The 21,539-nt window shown below is 35.3% G+C and overlaps 1 protein-coding gene across 1 annotated transcript in view; it reads left to right on the top strand.

Annotated features, from left to right (window-relative positions):
- The window catches only part of GluClalpha (glycine receptor alpha 1), a 204,368-nt gene that overhangs the window by 15,777 nt on the left and 167,052 nt on the right, over positions 1-21,539 (top strand). The window contains exon 3 of the mRNA XM_089095053.1: positions 17,831-17,984. Coding sequence (XP_088951179.1) covers positions 17,831-17,984 — 154 coding nt within the window. The remainder of the gene's footprint in view (positions 1-17,830; positions 17,985-21,539) is intronic.

The following is a 21,539-nucleotide window of genomic DNA, read 5'->3' as shown; positions in this document are numbered from 1 at the left end:
CAAAGGGCTAGAGCCCTTTTTAATTGTCAAATTGGTGTGGTGAACAAATAGCGCCCCCCCCCATGCCCATCCTGCCCCCAAACCCATCCACTCCCAATTTCGAGTAAGCCCGAGTTTTGAGCGGATTTGTTTTTAAGATAGATAATATGTTTTTAAAGAGGACACTCCGCTTTACTGAAAACGAATTATATTACAAATGTTTTCTTTTGTATTTAATATTGAAAATAAATATTAAAATTACAGTTTTGAACTGATGAGCTTTTAGCAATTAATATCATTATGCATCAAATATTCAGTTTAATTTATTACTTCTTTTCAAGATTAGTCAAGACAAATATAGCTTCACTACAAACGAAATTTGGATACTGCCCCCTTCTTTAACTGTAAAAATCTAAAGCCTTCTGCGTCATTGGTGCTTCACTGAAAACAGATTACTTGTATATTACAAATTTATTATTTTTAAGTTCTTACAGCATTGAAAATAAAAATAAAATTACAGTGAAAAAAAAATCTTAAACTGATGGATCTTTCAACAATTAATATCATTATATATCTACAAACAAATATAGTTTCACTACAAACAAAATTTGGATACTGCCCCCTTCTTTTAGTGTAAAAACCTAAAGCCTTCTGCGTCATTGGTGCTTCACTAAAAACGAATTACTCGTATACTACAAATTTATTATTTTCCAGTTCTTACAGCATTGAAAATGAAAATAAAAATTATAGTGAAAAAAAATCTTGAAGTGATGGATCTTCCAACAATTAATATCATTATGTATCTAATATTCAATTGATTTTGTTTATACTTTCCAAGGCTGTTCAAGACTCGTATTGTTTTGCCATTTTTTTTAGCTTTGCCATTTTTTGTCACTAATTGAATTAGTTTACAATGAAAACCTTCTATGGCTTCTAGACATTTCTATTTAAGCGGAAAACTGCACCTCAAACTTTTTGGAACATACATTTTCTTGCATGAAACACCAAAATATAATAAAATGTCAAGTTTCGGAGTATTTCACCACTCGCAAGCAAGTGCCATTGGTATTTTCGAATCCGCATGGTCAATTCAGGGAGTGGAGGGTAGGCTAATTCTCGTAGCAGCCCCATTCCGTCGTGGTACGGTTCACAATTTCAACACCTGAAGTCCCGACTATCATATAATCTACCAAGCATACAACTACCCCAAATCAGTATCAATAAATGAATGAAACCCAAAACTAACAAAAATTAAAATAAATATTAGAGTCAAACTCAAAATGAGCGTAAATTAATGTGAGTAGGGTCCAAAACCCCTATGCTTTCTAAAAGCCAGAATATAATTTGTACTTTACTGAAAAAAAATTTAAATGAGTTTACTGAAAAAATAATGTGCATTGTCAATTTAATATACATATGCTGATATTTATTACCTAAAATCTTAATTAATTTTTGATTTCTTAGAGTTACAAAGTGAAAAAATTTCAAAGAATTGTTTTCAGTAAAGCGCCAATGACGCAGTAGGTTTCAGGCTTCTGCAGTGAGGCAATACCAACACTCTTGTTTGTAGTTATTTTTATTTGATTCAAACTTGATTTGCATATTCAATTTAAGTTTTACTCGTTTTAAGATTTATTTGTTCATTTACAGTAATATATATCGTATATTTGTTCGCATTGATTGTTTATTTAATTTCTCTTCGTTTTAAGTTTCATTTATACTTTAATAGCAAAATATTTTTTTTCGTTCTAAGCTTGATATTCATTTTCAATCTAAGCATTACTCGCTTTAAGATCGATTTATTCATTTATATTATTAATTGTTGTATGTTTTTTGCTATGAGTATTTATTTAACTTCTTTTCGTTTTGGGTTTCATTTATTCTTTAATAGTAATTTCTGGTCGTTTTGAGTTTGAATTTTAACAGGTACTCGTATCTCCTGAGCTTAAATTTAAAATGGCCTTTACTTTTCTCTGAAAAAATTATTTTTCGGAAAGTTTATTTTAATTAATTTGAAAAAAAGATAGTATTGACGATCTCTATTAGCTTAGGAGTTTCTTTCAGAATCTCTTACAGGAAGTTTTCTTGATTTTATGTCGTCTGTAATAAAATATAGAATAAGTTAGCCCATAGGCACTCATTCAAAAGAGAATATAGTGCGGTTTGATAATGATACATGAAAGTTAAATTAAATTTAATTTATATTAGGGTGGGAATCTTAAATACAGCTAAGCCAAATAAGTAGCTATTTTAAAATGATAAAGAGTGCACAAGACAGGTGGGGCTACTGTGATTGTGAAGGAAGGCAAACAATTTCCAACAAACAACCAAAAAAACAAACAAACAGGAACAGATTCTTTCGAGGAGGGGGAGGGGGACTTGCAAAGAAAACTTTAAAGAATGCATCAAAAATTTGTTTATATTCATTTTTGTTACGTTTTTACGCGTTGGAAAAACATTTCTTTTGATGGGGGGTCAAACCCCCTCGCCAACCACCTGAATATGGCCTAGCAAACAACTGCTGGTAAAAAAAAACGCAAGTGTATATGCACTGAATTTTACTTAAAAAATGAATAGAACCAGAAACCCATTCCAAGTTTCTGCAATAATTCATGGGAACTACACCAATCTTTTTTGTATTAACGTTAGCGTCTTGACACTGATTGAAAATGCCATTTAATTCAATGATATGGATTATTTGGTCAGATGAAAGTAAAATTTTAATCTTTGATAAACTATAAATTAATCTTGTGCAGTCTAACAGGATGTGGTAGTGAAATAAACACTCAGTTAGTTATATATTTTATTGTTGTTAGTTAATAGTTAGTTAGTTAATTAATTAATGTTAGTTAATAGTTAGTTAATATAATAATTGTTGTTAAATAAACAACAATATTAATCACGAAAAAATAGTACACAAGTAGTACCTAAGCTAAAGTGTAGTTTCTTTCAATGCCAACGGCACAGTTTTTATTTCGATCTGGGAAGTTGTCCCCCTTGCACCCCAATTATAGCGTGAGTATCATTTAAGCTTTACCAAAAGAAATGTATATTTTAAGTGACTTGAAAGCAAAAACAAAATACAAAAAATGGAGGTTTTGTAAGAAAAAAACTCAAGGCCGCATCCAGAGTGAAATGTTTATCGGGCTTCAGGTCAACCCCCTCCATCATCCAAAGGAGTAGTGTCCTGTATACAGATTTGACACGTACAAAGACACGAACCTACCAAACACGGTATTCCGCTCAAACTGATATACTTTCCAGAACTTACGCGTTGAATAGATTTATTTTAGATTTTAAGCCTGTATTAATAACCAGTTTTAACAGGAGAAAAAATAGTTTTGAGTAACAAGTATTTTGGACAACTCAATAATGGTCTTAACTAGGCATATAAATATTTGGATAAAATCAGATGACAATAATCAGAACATTTTTCAAGGATTGAATGAAACAGGTAAAGGGTTGAAACAGCTTACCAACTAAAGGTGAGTCTGAGGGAATGGTAATTCCCACGCAACATTATATAACTGTCGTAGTATGTTTAGAATATATTCAACCTTTCACAAGTCAATTGATTCGATTGACCTAGCTTCACTTCTTGACTGGTGTTGCTATAATACACAAGTACCAAATGAGGAGTGTGGGCCATACAAAATATTGTTTGGTATTGGAGTATGCATAATGTTGAAACTAGTAAAGTCTTAGGTGCAAAGAAAAGAATTTTAATATAGAAATCCAGAACAATCCTTAGAAATCCTGTACAATCCTTAGAAATCAAGTAGTGAGGGGGTTATGGATTTGAACCACCGAGGACCCCAACTATCAAGGACCCTACCCATCGAAGACCCCAACTGCCAAGGACCTCCAAGGGCCCCAATACCCCTCCCCCCATATTTTTACTTTTTTTGAAGTTTAAATTTTATAACTTTTATTTTGATTTATTGTATTTTTTCAACATAGAAACTTCTTACAACTTTCTTTTTACATGTCTTAAAATGACATGAAATATACTTAAGACAAAAAAATCACATTTGATATTTTCGAAATTCAAAATGAGAATGATACAAATATTTTGATCGTAACTTTTACTATTAGAAAAATAATGTTTGCAGTAGAACTGAATTTTTTTCGACTGAATATTTTTTTGGGGGGGGGGCTTAGAAATTATTCAATTTTTTTATTTATTTATTCGGTTGCTTCAATGGTACTCTATATCATTTTTTCAAGGTATATTTTTTTCCATGGATATATTTTTCAATGGGTAATAATTTTTCACGAGGAAATGTTTAATATATGGATAAACAGGTGTCTACTTCCAAGTTGTCACGGATATATTTTCCAAATGAATCATTTTTTTCATGGTATATTTTTTTTTCATGGATATACTTTTCCATGGGTAATTATTTTTCATGAGGATATTTTAAAAACACATCTATAAACAGAGGTCTACTTTCAAGTTGTTTTATATATATATTTTTCAAACGAATCATTTTTCCAGGGTATATTGTTTTCATGGACATATATTTCAATGGGTAATTATTTTTCATGAGTATATTTTTAATATATCGATAAACAGAGGTCTACTTCCAAGTCATTTCGGGTATATTTTTCAGTGAATCATTTTTCCAAGGTATATTTGTTTTCATGAACATATTTTTCCATGATTAATTATTTTCCATGAGGATATTTTTAATATACAGATAAACAGAGGTTTAATTTCAGATTTTTTTAGATATATTTTTTAAATGAATCTTTTTTCCAGGGTATATCTTTCAAATGAATCATTCAGGAAAAGAGACTGAGAGAGATATAAACAAATACAAATACAATGATTGAGACATACAAACAGGCACTGGGACTAGCAAACACCCGCCCAGACACACTGGCAAAAAGAGTAGTAGAGAAAAAAGTATACAAATATATAGATTCAGACTTACAAACCAACAAAGACAGGCAATGGGATAAGCAAACACCCGGCCAGAACCAAAAGCGAAGAGAGTAAGAGAGACAAAATTGCATATAAATTTATATATTCAGACATAGAAACTGACAAAGACAGGCAGTGGGACAAGAAAACACCCGCCCAAACACGAAAACAAAGAGAGTGAGAGAGACAAAAACAATACAGATATATAGAATCAGACAAACAAACCGACAAAGACAGGCACTGGGATAACCAAAAAATCGCCCAGACACACAGGCAAAGAGAGTGAGGGAGACAAAAACACATATAAATGTATAGATTCAGACATACAAACAGACAAAGACAAAATCTGGCACAAGCAAACACTAACCCAGACAAACAGGCAAAGAGATTGAAAGACAAAAACGCATACAAGACACATAGATTCAGACATACTAACCGTCAAAGACGGGCAGTGGGACAAGCAAACACCCACCCAGACACACAGGCAAAGAGAGTGAGAGGGAGAAAGGCACATACAAATATATTGATTCAGACATATAAACCGAAAAAGACAGGCACTGGGACTAGCAAACACCCGCCCAAACACTTAGACAAAGAGAGTGAGAGAGACAAAAACACATACAAATATATAGATTATGACATACAAACCGACAAAGACAAACACTGGGACAGGCAAACACATGTCCAGGATCACGGGCAAAGACAGTAAGAGAGACCAAAACACATACAAATACATATATTCAGACATACCAACATACAAAGATAGGCACATGGACAAGCATGCACCCTCCCAGACAAACAGATACAGAGAGTAAAAGACAAAACATACAAACACATATATTCAGTCAAGCAAACACCCGCCCAGAAACACAGGCCAAGAGTGTGAGAGAGATAAAAACACATATAAATATATGTATTCACGCATACAAACCGATAAAGACAAACACTTGGACAAGCAAACACCAACCCAGACACACAGGGAAAGAGTGAGAAACAAAAAACGCATACAAACATATAAATTCAGACATACAAACTGACAAAGACAGGCAGTGGGACAAGCAAACGTCCACCCAGACACAAAGGCAAAAAAAGTGAGAGGGACAATAAAACATACAAATATATAGATTCAGACATATAACCCGACAAAGACAGGAACTGGGATAAGCAAACACCCACCCAGACACACAGACAAAGAGAGTGAGAGAGACAAAAACACATACAAATATATAGATTAAGACAAACAAACCGAAAAAGATAAACACTGGGACAGGCAAACAAATGTCCAGGATCACGGGCAAAAAGAGTAGGAGAGACAAAAACACATACAAATATATAGATTCAGACATACAAACATACAAGGACAGGCACTTGGACAAGCAAACACGAACCCAGACACAGAGGCAAAGAGAGTGAAAAACAAAAAAATTCATACAGACATATAAATTCAGACATACAAACTGACAAGAACAGGAACTGGGACAAGCAAACACCCACCCAGACACACAGGCAAAGAGAGTAAGGGAGACAAAAACACATACAAATATAAAGATTCATACATACAAACCGACACAGACAAACAGTGGGACAAGCAAACACCTACCCAGAGACACAGGGAAAGAGAGTGAGGGAAACAAGAACAAATACAAATACATAGATTCAGACATACAAACATACAAAGACAGGCACTAGGAAAAGCAAACACCAACTCACACACACAGAAAAAGAGATTGGCAGTCAAAAAATGCATTCAAGCACATATATTCAGACATACAAACAGACAAAGACAGACACTGGTAAAAGCAAACACCCGCCCAAGCACACAGGCAAAGAGAGTGAGAAAAACAAAAACACATACAAATACATAGATTCAGAGATACAAACCGACAAGGAGAGGCAGTGGAACAAGCAAACACCCACCCAGACAAACATGCAAAGAGTGTGAGAGAGACAAAAATATATACAAATATATAGATTCAAACACACAAATCGACAAAGACAGGCACTGGGATAAGCAAACACCCACCCAGACAGAAAAGCAAAGAGAGTGAGAGAGAAAAAAATTCATATAAATATACAGATTCAGAAATACAAACTTAAAAAGACAGGCATTGGAACAAATAAACCCCCACCCAGAGGCACATGCAAAGAGAGTCAGTGAGACAAAAACACACAAAAATGTATAGATTCACATATATAAACCGACAAAAACAAACACTGGGACAGGGAAACAACTACTCAGAAACACAGGCAAAGAGAATGAGAAACACAAAAATAGATACAAATAAATAGTTTCAGACATAAAAACATACAAATATACGAAGGCAGACCCTGGGACAAGCAAACACCCGCCCAGAAACACATAGAAAGAGAGTGAGTGTGAAAAAAATACTTACAAATATAGAGATTCTGACATAAGAACCGACAAAGACAGGTACTGGGACAGGCAAACACCCGCCCAGACGCAAAAGCAAAGAGAGTGAGAGAGACAAAACACATACGAATAAACAGATTCAGACATGCAAACCGACAAAGACAGGCACTGGGACAAGCAACACCCATCCAGACACACAAGCAAAGAGAGTGAGAGAGACAAAACAACGAAAAATATATAGATTCAGACTTACAAACCGACAAAGACAAACACTGGGACAGGCAAACACTTGCCCAGACACAGAGGCGAAGAGAGTGAGAGAGACAAAAATATATATAAATATGTAGATTCAGACATACAAACCTACAAAGACAACCACTGTGACAAGCAAACACCCTCCCAGTCACAAAGGCAAAGGGAGTGAGAGAGACAAAAACACATACATACACACAGTTTCAGACACAAACATACAAAGAAAGTCACTGAGACAAGTGAGTCACAAACACCAACCCGGACACACAGAAAAAGAGAGGGAGAGATCAAAAACGTAGATTCAGACATACATACCGACAAAGAAAGGCAGTGGGACAAGCAAACACCCACCCAGACGCACAGGCAAAGAGAGTGAGAGAGACAAAAACACATACAAATATACAGATTCAGACATACAAACCAACAAAGACAAACACGGGACAGGGAAACACCTGCCCAGACACACAGGCAAAGAGAGTGAGAGAGACAAAAAAACATACAAATACATTGATTCAGACATACAAACAGACAAAGAAAGGCACTTGGGCAAGCAAATACCAATCCAGACACACAGATAAAGAGAGTGAGAGATAAAAAAACGCATACAAATACATAAATTAAGACATAAAAACAGACAAAGAAAAGCACTGGGACAAGCAAACACCCGTCCAGACACACAGGCAACGAAAGTAGGATAGCAAAAACATTTTTAAATATATAGATTCAGACATACAAACCGACAAAGGCAGACAGTGGAAAAAACAAACGCCTGCCCAGACACACATGCAAAAAGAGTGAGTGAGACAAAAGCACAAACAAATTTAAGGATTCAGACATACAAACCGACAAAAATAGGTATGTGGACAAGCAAAGACACACCCTGAAACACAGGCAAAGAGAGTGAGAGAGACAAAAACACATACAAATATATAGTTTCAGACATGCAAACCGACAAAGACAGGCAGTGGGACAAGCAAACTCCCACCCAGACACACAGGCAAAGAGAGTGAGTGACAAAACACATAGAAATTTATAGATTTAGACATACCAACAAAGACAAACACTGGGAAAGGCATACACCTGCCCAGACACACAGGCAAAGAGAATGAGAGAAAAAAAAAGTAGATTCAGACATCAAAAACAAATATAAATATATAGATTCAGACATAAAAACCAACAAAGACAGCCACTGGGACAAGTAAACACCCACCCAGACACACATGCTAAGAGAGTGAGAGAGACAAATACACATACAATTATACAGTTTCAGACAAACAAATATACAAAGACAGTCACTGGGACAAGAAAACACAAACCCAGACACAGATAAATAGAAAGAGAGACAAAAAACGTAGATTCAGACTTACAAACTGACAAAGACAGGCAGTAAGACAAGCAAACATCCTCCCAGACATATAGGAAAAGAGAGTGAGAGAGACAAAAACATATGTAAATATATAGATTCAAGTATACAAACCGACAAAGACAGCCACTGGGACAAGCAAACACCCTCCCAGACACTCAGGCAAAGAGAGTTAGAGAGACAAAAAGACATACAAATATACAAATTCAGACATACGAACCGACAAACACAAACAATGGGACAAGCAAACACCAGCCCTGACACACAGGCAAAGAGAGTGAGAGAGACAAAAACCAATACAGGTATATAGATTCAGACATACAAACCGACAAAGACAGGCAGTGGGACAAGCAACACCCATTCAAACACACAAGCAAAGAGAGTGAGAGAGACAAAACAAGCAAAAAAATATATAGATTCAGACTTACAAACCGACAAAGACAAACACTGGGACAGGCAAACACTTGCCCAGACACAGAGGCGAAGAGAGTGAGAGAGACAAAAATATATATAAATATTTAGATTCAGACATACAAACCGACAACGACAACCACTGGGACAAGCAAACACTCGCCCAGACATACAGGCAAAGAGAGTGAGAGAGACAAAAACAAATACAAATATACAGATTCAGACACAAACATACAAAGAAAGTCACTGAGACAAGTGAGTCACAAACACCAACCCGGACACACAGAAAAAGAGAGGGAGAGATCAAAAACGTAGATTCAGACATACATACCGACAAAGAAAGGCAGTGGGACAAGCAAACACCCTCCCAGTCTCACAGGCAAAGAGAGTGAGAGAGACAAAAACACATACAAATATACAGATTCAGACATACAAACCAACAAAGACAAACACGGGACATGGAAACACCTGCCCAGACACACAGGCAAAGAGAGTGAGAGAGACAAAAAAACATACAAATACATATATTAAGACATACAAACATACAAAGAAAGGCACTTGGGCAAGCAAACACCAACCCAGACACACAGATAAAGAGAGTGAGAGATAAAAAACGCACACAAATACATAAATTAAGACATACAAACAGACAAAGAAAAGCACTGGGACAAGCAAACACCCGTCCAGACACACAGGCAAATAAAGTAGGATAGCAAAAACATTTTTAAATATATAGATTCAGACATACAAACCGACAAAGGCAGACAGTGGAAAAAACAAACGCCTGCCCAGACACACATGCAAAAAGAGTGAGTGAGACAAAAGCACAAACAAATTTAAGGATTCAGACATAAAAACCGACAAAAATAGGTATTGGGACAAGCACACAGGCAAAGAGAGTGAGTGACAAAAACACATACAAATTTATAGATTTAGACATACCAACAAAAACAAGCACTGGGAAAGGCATACACCTGCCCAGACACACAGGCAAAGAGAGTGAGAGAGAAAAAAGTAGATTCACACATCAAAAACAAATATAAATATATAGATTCAGACATAAAAACCAACAAAGACAGCCACTGGGACAAGTAAACACCCACCCAGACACACATGCTAAGAGAGTGAGAGAGACAAATACACATACAATTATACAGTTTCAGACAAACAAATATACAAAGACAGTCACTGGGACAAGAAAACACAAACCCAGACACACAGATAAAGAGAAAGAGAGACAAAAAACGTAGATTCAGACTTACAAACCGACAAAGAAAGGCAGTAACACAAGCAAACATCCTCCCAGACATGTAGGAAAAGAGAGTGAGAGAGACAAAAACATATGTAAATATATAGATTCAGGTGTACAAACCGACAAAGACAGCCACTGGGACAAGCAAACACCCTCCCAGACACTAAGGCAAAGAGAGTTAGAGAGAAAAAAAGACATACAAATATACAAATTCAGACATACGAACCGACAAAGACAAACAACGGGACAGGCAAACACCTCCCCAGACACACAGGCAAAGAGAGTGAGTGAGACAAAAAAAAACATACAAATACATAGATTCAGACATACATCATTCAAAGACAGGCACTTGGACAAGCAAACACCAACCTGGACACAAAAATAAAGAGAGTGAAAGATAAAAAACGCATACAAACACAGGTATTCAGACATACAAACAGACAAAACAGGCAGTAGGACAAGCAAATACCCACCCAGACACATAGACAAAGAGAGTGAGAGAGACAAAACCATTTAAAAATATTTAGATTCAGACATACAAACCGACAAAGACAGCCACTGGGACAAGGAAACATCCACCCAGACACACAGGCAAAGAGAGTGACAGAGACAAAAACACATACAAATATACATTTTCAGACATAAAAACATACAAAGACAGTCACTGGGACAAGTAAACACCAACCCAGACACACAGATAAAGAGAGTGAAAGATAAAAAACGTAGATTCAGATACACAAACCGACAAAAACAGGCAGTGGGACAATCAAACACCCGCCCAGACACACACGCAAAGAGATTGAGAGAGACAAAAACACATACAAATATACAGATTCAGACATACACACTGACAAAGACAAACAATGGAACAGGCAAACACCTGCCCAGACACACAGGCAAAGAGAGTGAGAGAAACAAAAACGCATACAAATGAATAGATTCAGACCTAGAAGCATACAAAGACAGGCACTTGGACAAGAAAACACACACCCAGACACACAGATAAAGAGAATGAGAGGGACAAAAATGCAAAAAAATGCATAGATTTGTGTGTATGCATTATTGTGTTTGTTTGCATTAGAATGCATACAAACACAGGTTTTCAGACATACAAACAGACAAAAACAGACAGTAGGACAAGCAAACACCCGTCCAGACACATAGGCAAAGAGAGTGAAAGAGACAAAACCATTTATAAATATATGGATTCAAAAATACAAACCGACAAAGTCAGCCACTGGGACAAGCAAACACCTGCCCAGAGACTCAGGCAAAGAGAGTGAGAGAGACAAAAACACATACAAATATAAAGTTTCAGGCATACAAATATACAAATACAGTCACTGGAACAAGCAAAGACCATCCCAGATACACAGATAAGGAGAATGAGAGACAAAAAACGTAGATTCAGACATAAAAGCCGAAAAAGATAGACAGTGGGACAAGCAATCACCCGCCCAGACACACAGCCAAAGAGAATGACAGATACAAGAACATATATAAATATATAGATTCAGACATACAAACTGACAAAGACAGCCACTGGGGCAAGCAAACCCCCGCCCAGACATATAGGAAAGAGAGTGAGAGAGACAAAATCACATACAAATATGCATATTAAGACATACAAACCGACAAATACAAACAATTGGACAGGAAAACACCTGCCCAGACACACAGGAAAGGAGAGTGAGAGAGACAAAAACGCATAAAAATGCATAGATTCAGACCTACAAACATACAAAGACAGGCACTTGGACAAGCAAACACCAACCCAGACACACAGATAAAGAGAGTGAGAGATAAATAACACATACAAACACATAGATCCAGACATAAAACAGACAAAGACAGGCACTGTGACAAGCAAACACCTGCTAAGACATACAGGCAAAAAGAGTGAGAGAGAAAAAAACACATCAAAATATGCGAATTCAGACATACAAACCGACAAAAACAAACACTGGGAGAAGCAAACACCTGCCCAGACACACAGGCAGAGAGAGTGTGAGAGACAAAAAACACATAAAAATACATAGATTCAGACATACAAACAAACAAAGACGGGCACTGGGACAAGCAAACACCAACCCAGACACAGAGACAAAGAGAGTCTCCTGGGTAACTGCAGCCAACCGAAAATCACCAGACACGTCTCAAGTGTTGCCATCTATATTCTGCTGTTCCCATAGATGGCAGCAAACCCACTCAGATAAAAAGGCATAGTGGGAGAGACAAGCAAAAAGTTAGGTTCATTTAGGTTCAGTTAGCATTGTTTGCCATGCTAAGTGAACCTAAATGAACCTAACTTTTTGTTTGTTTATCTCACTATGCCTTTTTGTTCGAGCGGGTGTGCTGCCACGTAAAAGTAGAAGGTGAATACAGATGGCAGCAGTTGAGAAGTGTCTGGTGAATTTAGGTTGGCTGGAGCTACCCGGGACACTCTCTTTGTCTGTGTGTCTGGACTGGGTTTTGCTTGTACCAGTGCCTTTCCTTGTTGGTTGTAGGACTGAATCTATGTATTTGTATGCGTTTGTGTCTCTCTCATTCTCTTTGCCTAAATGATTCATTTGAAAAATATACCCTGAAAAAATTAGTCATTTGAAAATTAATTCTAAAACAAGTTGGAAGTAAACCTCTGTTTATCTGTATATTAAAAATATCCTCATGAAAAATAATTAATCTTGGAAAAATATATCCATAAAAAAATATAAATTAGAAAAATGATTCATTTGAAAAATATACCAAAAACAACTTGGAAGTAGACCTCTGTTGAAACAACCGAATAAATAAAAAACAGTTGAATAATTTTAAGTCCCCCCCAAAAACAAAAAATTCCGTCCAAAAAAAAATTCTATTACAAGTATTATTTTGTAATAGTAAAAGTTACAACTAAAATATCTGTATCATTCTCACTTTGAAATTCAAAAATATTAAATGAGATTTTTTTTATTGTAATTATATTTCATGTCATTTTAAGACATGTGAAAAGAAAGTTGTAAGAAATTTCTATGTTAAAAAACAATATAAAAAATAAAAAATAAAAGTTAAAAAAGAAAAATTAAACTTAAAAACAATAAAAATGGGGGGAGGGTTTAAAAACTTGAGGGGAGGAGTTATTGGTTCCCTTGGAAGTTGAGGTTCTTGGTGGTTGGGGCCCTTGATGGTTGGGCTCCTTGATGGTTAGGGTCCTTGATGGTTGGGGTCCTTGTTGGGTCAACTCCATAACCACCCACTACTTGATTTATAAGGATTGTACAGGATTTCTAGGGATTGTCCTGGATTACTATATTCAAATTCTTTTTTGGCACCTACGGCTTTCTTTGAACCAATTTTATGCACACTCTAATACCAAACAATATTTTATATTGCCCACACTCCTCGTTTGGTACTTGTGTATTATAGCGACCACAGCCAAAAAGTGAAGTATATCATCTGTTCGTTTTTAATTCACTTCTGTAAAAATTAATAGGATAAAAGAAAAATTAACTTTAAAAAAATTTTCTTGAAGATAATGATTGACTAATTTTTTTGAAGGCCCTATTTGAATAAGCAATTTATATTGACCTTTCACTAAGGGCTCAAACTGAAACAAATAAAAATCTGAATCTATGTAAAAAACAAGTTTCCAAATGTATATTTTTTTTATTTGTCTTGTAAGCAAAGAGTAAATGAATAAATTTTTTTAGTATTTTTGTAAATTTAAATTTTGAGACGCTTTTACCCCAAGAAGTATTTAAACATTCCTTTTGTCACTGTATTGTCAGAGTCGTCGAATAGACTGCATACTAAATTCTAAATTAATTCTTCATCAGTCCAAGTACCACTACATTTTCTTTGAATGGTCACTATAAACAAATTGCTGTGTGTATAAATTTCATTATCCTTTCACAATAAAACACATTTTTTTGCATAAATCTTTTAAAATAATCAAGATTATCATTAAGATCAAGAAGAACCAGCAGATTATTAGGTATTTTTAACTTCTAATTTCAACATAAGATACTAGATAACATGGTTAATTAGAATGAAATAAATGGAAACTTAACCTAGTTTAAATTAGAATTGAAATTTAAATAGGCCAGTAATTTTTATAACGCGGGAATTTTGCTATAAAGTTCAAAAATGCCACGAGGAAAGTGGTAGTAGTCCATCATTAGTCAACAAGAAAATACTATATGATAAAGTTTATGTATATTGTGCAGCTGACTCGGTATCGGAAAAAATGTATTTTTCCAAGCATAGTAAATTCTTTACTAAACAATTAGTAAAGAATTAGATTGTTAGTGAAAACAATATTGATTTTGAGCTTAATGTTCCTATTTCTCATAATATCGAAAAAAACAAAAAAAAAACATTATAACCAAGATAACAAGGGCTTATAGGTTGTGAGGCAAGGGCAACAGCGAGATTAAAAGGGATTATAAGGACTGTGGGGGGGACTTCCCAAACGACATAGGTACTGGACTTTAAAACTGTAGTGAACAAAATGGCTACCTCTAGAATTTTCTTGGATGTGTTTGGGGAATCGGTGGGATTGGGAGGGGGCTGGCTGCCCTCAAGTCACCTTAAAATTTTAAAAAGGGTACTAGGACTTTCAATTTCCAATCCAATCAAATTCAATTTTTGAAGAAATCGCTGATACACCCTTTTGACAATCTGTATGCACATACTATTTTTTCTGATTTAGTTCAACTTTCTCCTCAACATTTCCTCAAGTTTTTACTTCAATATTCTCAGCCTTGGTAACAATTGCTATGAAGTGGTAGCATTGGTAGTAGTAGTAGTAGCAATAGTAGTGGCGTGCAAGTGTTACTTTTGATCAACTGATCAATTGGGCATTCTTTGGAAATTCTAAATTAGTACCCTAATCCATACCGGATATACACCCTTTCGAAAATCTGCATGTGCATAATATTATTTGGTTTAATTAGAATTTCCTCTCTTTATTCTCTCAAATTTTTACCTTAATACTCTTAGTCTTAATAGTACTATTATCATAGTAGTAGCAGTAGTAGTAGGAGCAGTAGTATCAGTGGTAGCAGTAGTAGTGTACACATGTTGCCTTTTGGCCAGTTGGACATCTTCTCATTAGGCATTGAAATTTTTAGCCCGATACGGCATGCCGTTCTAAAGATGGTGCTTATAGGCCCTTTTGACAACCTGTATGCACAAGGTACATTTTGATTTATTCCAACTTTCCCCTCTTAATTTTCTCAGATTTTCACTTCAGGACCCTCAGCCTTGGTATTACTCGCTACAGAAATAGTAATTGTAGTGGTAGTAGATTTAGTAGTTGTGGTCGTAATAGCAGTAGTATCTTGCAAATATTGTCTTTCTCGTTAATTAATCATGCCCATTTCCATTTCCTGAAAGTTCCAAATTAATGCACTCAGTCATTCCCGAGTTACGTCCTTCCGACAACTCGTATGTACATAACGTGTTTTGATTTGTTTCAACACTCCCCCTAATATTCTCTGACAGGTTCACTTGAATACCCTTCGTCTTTCTCGATAATAAAGTCAGAAATGCCAATCTTTCTCAATAGCAAATACTATATATAAGCAAGGGGCAAATTGCATAACTTGCAGCCCTTGCCCCATGAGCTGTGAGGGGGATGGGCGTAGATAGCCCAACAGACATAGTTACTGGGCTTTTTAACTACGCTAAGCAAAATGGCTATCTCAAAATTTGGATTGGAAGTGTTCGGGAAATTGAGTGGCGTGGGAAGGAGGGGGATTGCCCTCCAATCACTTTTGATTCTTAAAAATGAAACTTAAAAAGGAACTAGAACTTTCAATATCCAAATCTGTGAGCCCCCTCCAAAGCTTATATGACCAACCCCTCCACAAAAACCCTTCAGTGTGTTAACAATGAGTAACTTGCATTAGTTACAACCCTTGCCCCAGGGGCCGGGGAGATTTGTCAACTCCTGAGTTATACTTATTTGACATTCGGAATTTTTTGAACAAAATGGCAATCTGAAGATTTGGATCAGATGCATTTAGAGAAAAAGGGCGTGAAGGAGATAGGGGACTGGTTACCCTCCAATAACTTTTGACTCTTAAAAAGAGCACTAGAACTTTTGATTTCCAATCGAAGAAGCCCCCTTCAAAGTTGACGCGACCACCCTTTCCATAAAAAAAAATTATGTGTTAACAATGGGCAGCTAGTATAACTTATAGCCCTTGCCCCGAGCGCTGGGGGGATCAAACCAGGAACCGTAGTTTTGGAAGGTATGGTAAGAAACCATACCTTCGGACGATTTGAACAAAATGGCTATTTCAAATTTTTGATTGAAAACATTTGGAGGGAGAGACGTAAAGGGGATGGGAGCAGGGAGGGGCGCTGGTTAGCCTCTGATCACTTTTGACTCTTAAAAAGGGTCAAATTTTATATGACATTCTCTTTCATAAAAATCTTTCATGTTAAAATTGGGTAGCTTGCTGGAGGCGTTTTTAGATAATCGTTGGACTATTTTGATTAAAATGACTACCTCAAAATTTCAATTAGATACATTTGGGGAAAAGGGGGTGTGGGGGGTCTAGTTGCCCTCTGATTACTTTTGACTCTTAGAAAGGGCACTATAACTTCCGATTTTTAATTGAATGAGCCGCCTATAAAGTTTATATTCACCCCTTCCATAAAAACCTTATATAATAATGGGCAGCTAGCATTTGATTGGATGTGTTTGGGGAAATTATGGGCGTGGTTGGGGCCTGGTTACCCTCCAATCACTTTTGACTCTTTAAAAGGTCACTAGAAATTTCAATTGCCAATCAAAAGAGCTCCTTCCGAAGTTTCTATGATATCTCCTTCTATCTGAAGTGCCTTGATCAGAAAAAAAAAATTGATAAATAAATAATACATTTTGCCCATTTTACTCTTTACTATTATTATACTATTATATTATACTATATATATTATATAATATATAATATATATATATATATATATACACACACACATATATATATATATATATATATATATATATATATATATATATATATATATATATATATATATATATATATATATATATATATATATATATATATATATATATATATATATATATATATATATATATATATATATCATATTATACTATTATAGGCAGCACTATTGGGCAGCCAATGATAAATTTACGAGGTATTTTTAATGATAATACATAGTTTATTATTTAGATAAATTCCATTGTTCTGATAGTTATTGATTGATTGCGGTTGCTAATGGATTATGCTCACTGATAAATCATATTCTTTTTTTTAGGAAAAATAAAGTACTTGACCCTAGTCGACAGTTCGAAAGTATGGATGCCTGATTTGTTTTTTTCCAATGAAAAGGAAGGACATTTCCATAATATTATTATGCCGAATCTTTATGTTCGCATATTTCCAGATGGAGGCGTTCTCTATTCAATTAGGTAAGTAGATATGCATTTTCGAACAGTTCGTGGTAACGAACTTTAAGTAAGGAGCGACCCGGCTCAATGGTAACCGAAACTCTAGAAAACGGATTTTTGATACTAACAGATGCATCAAAAGAATCAGATATAAATGCTGAATTCAAATATGTAACTTTCATCAAGTTTAGTCCTACCTATCAAAAGTCACGCTCCTGAGAAAATGTGGCTGATTTTTGAAAAAATGTAGAAAGACCCCCTAAAAGTTCCAGAACTTTAATGAAAATCACACCATCAGATTCAGCGTATAAGAGAACCCTACTGTAGAGGTTTCAAGCTCCTATCTACAAAAATGTGGAATTTTGCATTTTTTGCCAGAAGAAAGATCACGGATGCGTCTTTATTTGTTTTTTTGTTTTTATTTTTCAGGAGTGATCGTATCGACCCAGTGGACCTAGAATATCGTGGTAGGACTCATTGGAACGGAAATTAAAAGTTCTAGTGCCCTGTTTAGGTGACCAAAAAATGGAGGGCAACTAGGCCCCTCCCACACTAATTTTTTCCCAAAGTCACCTGATCAAAATTTTGAGATAGCCATTTTGTTCAGCATGGTTGAAAATATGATTACTATGTCCTTTAGGATGACTTAATTCCCCAAAGTCCCTGGGGGGAGGGCTGAAAGTTATGAACTTTACCCACTGTTAACATATGGTATTGGTGATTAGGAAGTATATAGACGTTTTCAGAGGGATTTTTTGTGGTAGTAGGGGAGTGGGTGGGTCGGGGGTTATTTGGGAGGATCTTTCCATGAAGAAAGTTTTCATGGGGGAAGGGACATTGCTATGAAGGGGGCGTCGGATTTCCCAGCATTATTTTAAAAAAAGATCAGAAATTAAATATATAAAAAACAAGTTTTCGAACTGAAAATAAGGAGTAACATCAAAACTTAAAACGAACAGAAAATATTACGTGCATGATTGGGTTCACCCCCTAGTCAATACCTCGCTCTTTAAGCCAAAGATTTTTTAGTACTTTCATAAGAGCTATTTATTCTAAATAAAGGCCTTTGTGATTAAGGGGTTGTTTTTAAAGAATTGGAACAAAATTCCAACTTTAGCTTAAAGAGCAAGGTATTGACTAGGGGGTGAGCCCCCTAATATACGTATTAAAAATATATGAATATAGAAGTTCGTTAAGTAAGTTAATTCGTAAGTTACGTATATTTACTACTAATAAAAACGTTCGTAAATAGAATTAAAGAAGTTTCGAGAAAGCCATTTAACCAAATAAATGTAAAATTAATATACAAATTTTTTTTAATTATTCATGTACGGTGAGCCAAGATCAAACCCTGCATTAATTCAAAAACATTCAAAAATCAAATAAAAAAAACTGAACGTAAGTTTTAACTGAAAGTAAGGAAAGACGTTAAAACTTACAACAAACAGAAACTATTCCGTATATGAAAGGGGCTGTCCCCTCCTCAACACCTCGCTCTTTACGCTAAAGCTTGACTTTCTCACAACTCTTATTTTTTTTTTTTTAAACAATAAAAAACTTTAGCGTAAAGAGCGAGGCGTTGAGGAGGGGACAGCCCCTTTCATATACGGAATAATTTCTGTTCGTTTTAAGTTTTAACGTCGTTCCTTACTTTCAGTTTAAAAAAAGTTGTTTTTTTTTATTTAATTTCAAATCAAAAGCCAAAAGAAATAACTCACATTCAGATTGCCAAATTTTATCACTGGTGGATCCTGTAGGCCAGTGAGACCCTTCCTCCAAGATATTTCTGGCATCCTCATTCCGTGTTTTTTCTGTTTTTCACTTTTATTGAAATAAATATGTCAGTTTGGTCAATTATTCGTGCCCTTGTCACATTGGATCCCCACTACTTTGCTCTAGATCCGCCCCTGAGTTTTGTTGTGCCATTACTGGAAATATACAAGAAAAGCAGGAACTTACGCGGGTAAGTGTGGGATTAGGCTATGTTACCCTCCCCCCTCCGAAAGAGAGAAGAAGACTTTTTTGCAATTTCAGGTAATCTTCTTACAATTTACCATTTTTGGTGGGTTTTTTTTTGTCGAATATGTAAGTAAATTCTAAAAAAAAAAAAAAAAAAAAAAAAAAAAAAAAAAAAAAAAAAAAAAGTGGGTCCTCCAAAACAAATTGGCATGCATGTACCTGAACGGCGGCTTTTAATAAATCTATTAAGAAGTTTATACGGAAGGATTCAAATATCTCTACTGCTTACTTTAATTAATTTTGTTTGTGGACTGTATGGGTAATATGATATTTTCTTGCAAACCCAGTCCCTTATTAGCTACCGCTAAACTGATATCTTAAATATTGATGTCATCATTCGCAAGATCTTATTTACCTTTTTGTTACAGAAAGGAAATTAGCATAAATTAAGCTTGAATTTTTAGCTAAAAACGAGTATATTAATTGATGTTGGACATGATCGTACATATGTTGTTGCAACTCTAATACGTAATGTTTAAAACTTTCCATAAATTCAAATATAGATCAGATACTAAGGTATCATGAATGCTTTTAGGGCGATCGGACAAGGCGTTTATACCCTAGAATATAAAAAAAGGCATAGTTCACTGCTGTAGTCATAATAGTTAATTTGCAACTGATGATGCACCTTGGTAGATTTTAATCTGCTATATTTTTTCATCACCAAACACGTTAGTGCTCAGGTACTAATAGGCTAACAAAAACCCTGTGTTAAGCTAAAATGAAAAAATTGAGAATTAGAAGCAAAGTGCTTGATCAAATAGATTCTGATTTTACATTGATTCCAAATACATAATATTATTCTATGTTGAAATTACCACTGGAGAGCAATCTGAAGGGTCCGCTTGATTCACTTAAAAAATTGCAAACCTGCCTCCCTCCCGCCTTGAAGGAGCGATCATATCTTAATCTTCAGTGTCTACGACGTCAAAAACTTTTATTTCGAACTTTTCAACGCCATTTCTCATATAATTAAATAAGAAATAAGGTTGCTTCAACGGTATAATAATGAGTAAAAACACTTTCGAGTGTATTGTTTTGTTGAGTGTTGGCCTGTCTCTCGGCAAAATATTGATTCTTGGCACCCCTTATCCCAGGGTGAAATTGAACTGACGTACATGTCTAATCTGATTGTATGTCTAGTGTGATATGAGTAAAATCCGAATCAAGATTTTACCATATCTCTTTTGGCATGTACTTTTTAGGTGCGATCTCATTCTTCTCGAACTTAGGCTTTTGTCGTTTAGATCTTGAGATCTTAGGCTTTTGTCTTGTAATCTTGAGACACATCTGGATTCTTCATCTAAGAGCAACATTTGTTTGACACATCCCCTCTCCCTCCTAAAACCACACTGTTCTTCTCTTAAAACTTTATCTAAAGCCTCTCTAAGTATTATTATTATTATCATTTTAAATAACTTGCTCCTGCCTGAAATCAAGCTAATACCTTAGTAATTACCACACTTACTCTTATCACTTTTCTTTTGAAGGGTTTTAGTAAATTTTCCGAAAACCCCTATGAATTTCTGCGTTTTCAAAAATGATATTCATAACCTC

Source organism: Artemia sp. Qi Xiang Cuo, chromosome 9 (genome assembly GCF_049724085.1).
Source record: "Artemia sp. Qi Xiang Cuo chromosome 9, ASM4972408v1, whole genome shotgun sequence".
Lineage (NCBI taxonomy): Eukaryota > Metazoa > Arthropoda > Branchiopoda > Anostraca > Artemiidae > Artemia > Artemia sp. Qi Xiang Cuo.
Note: the sequence above shows the minus strand (reverse complement) of the source record. Positions and strands in the feature narration are given on the sequence as shown.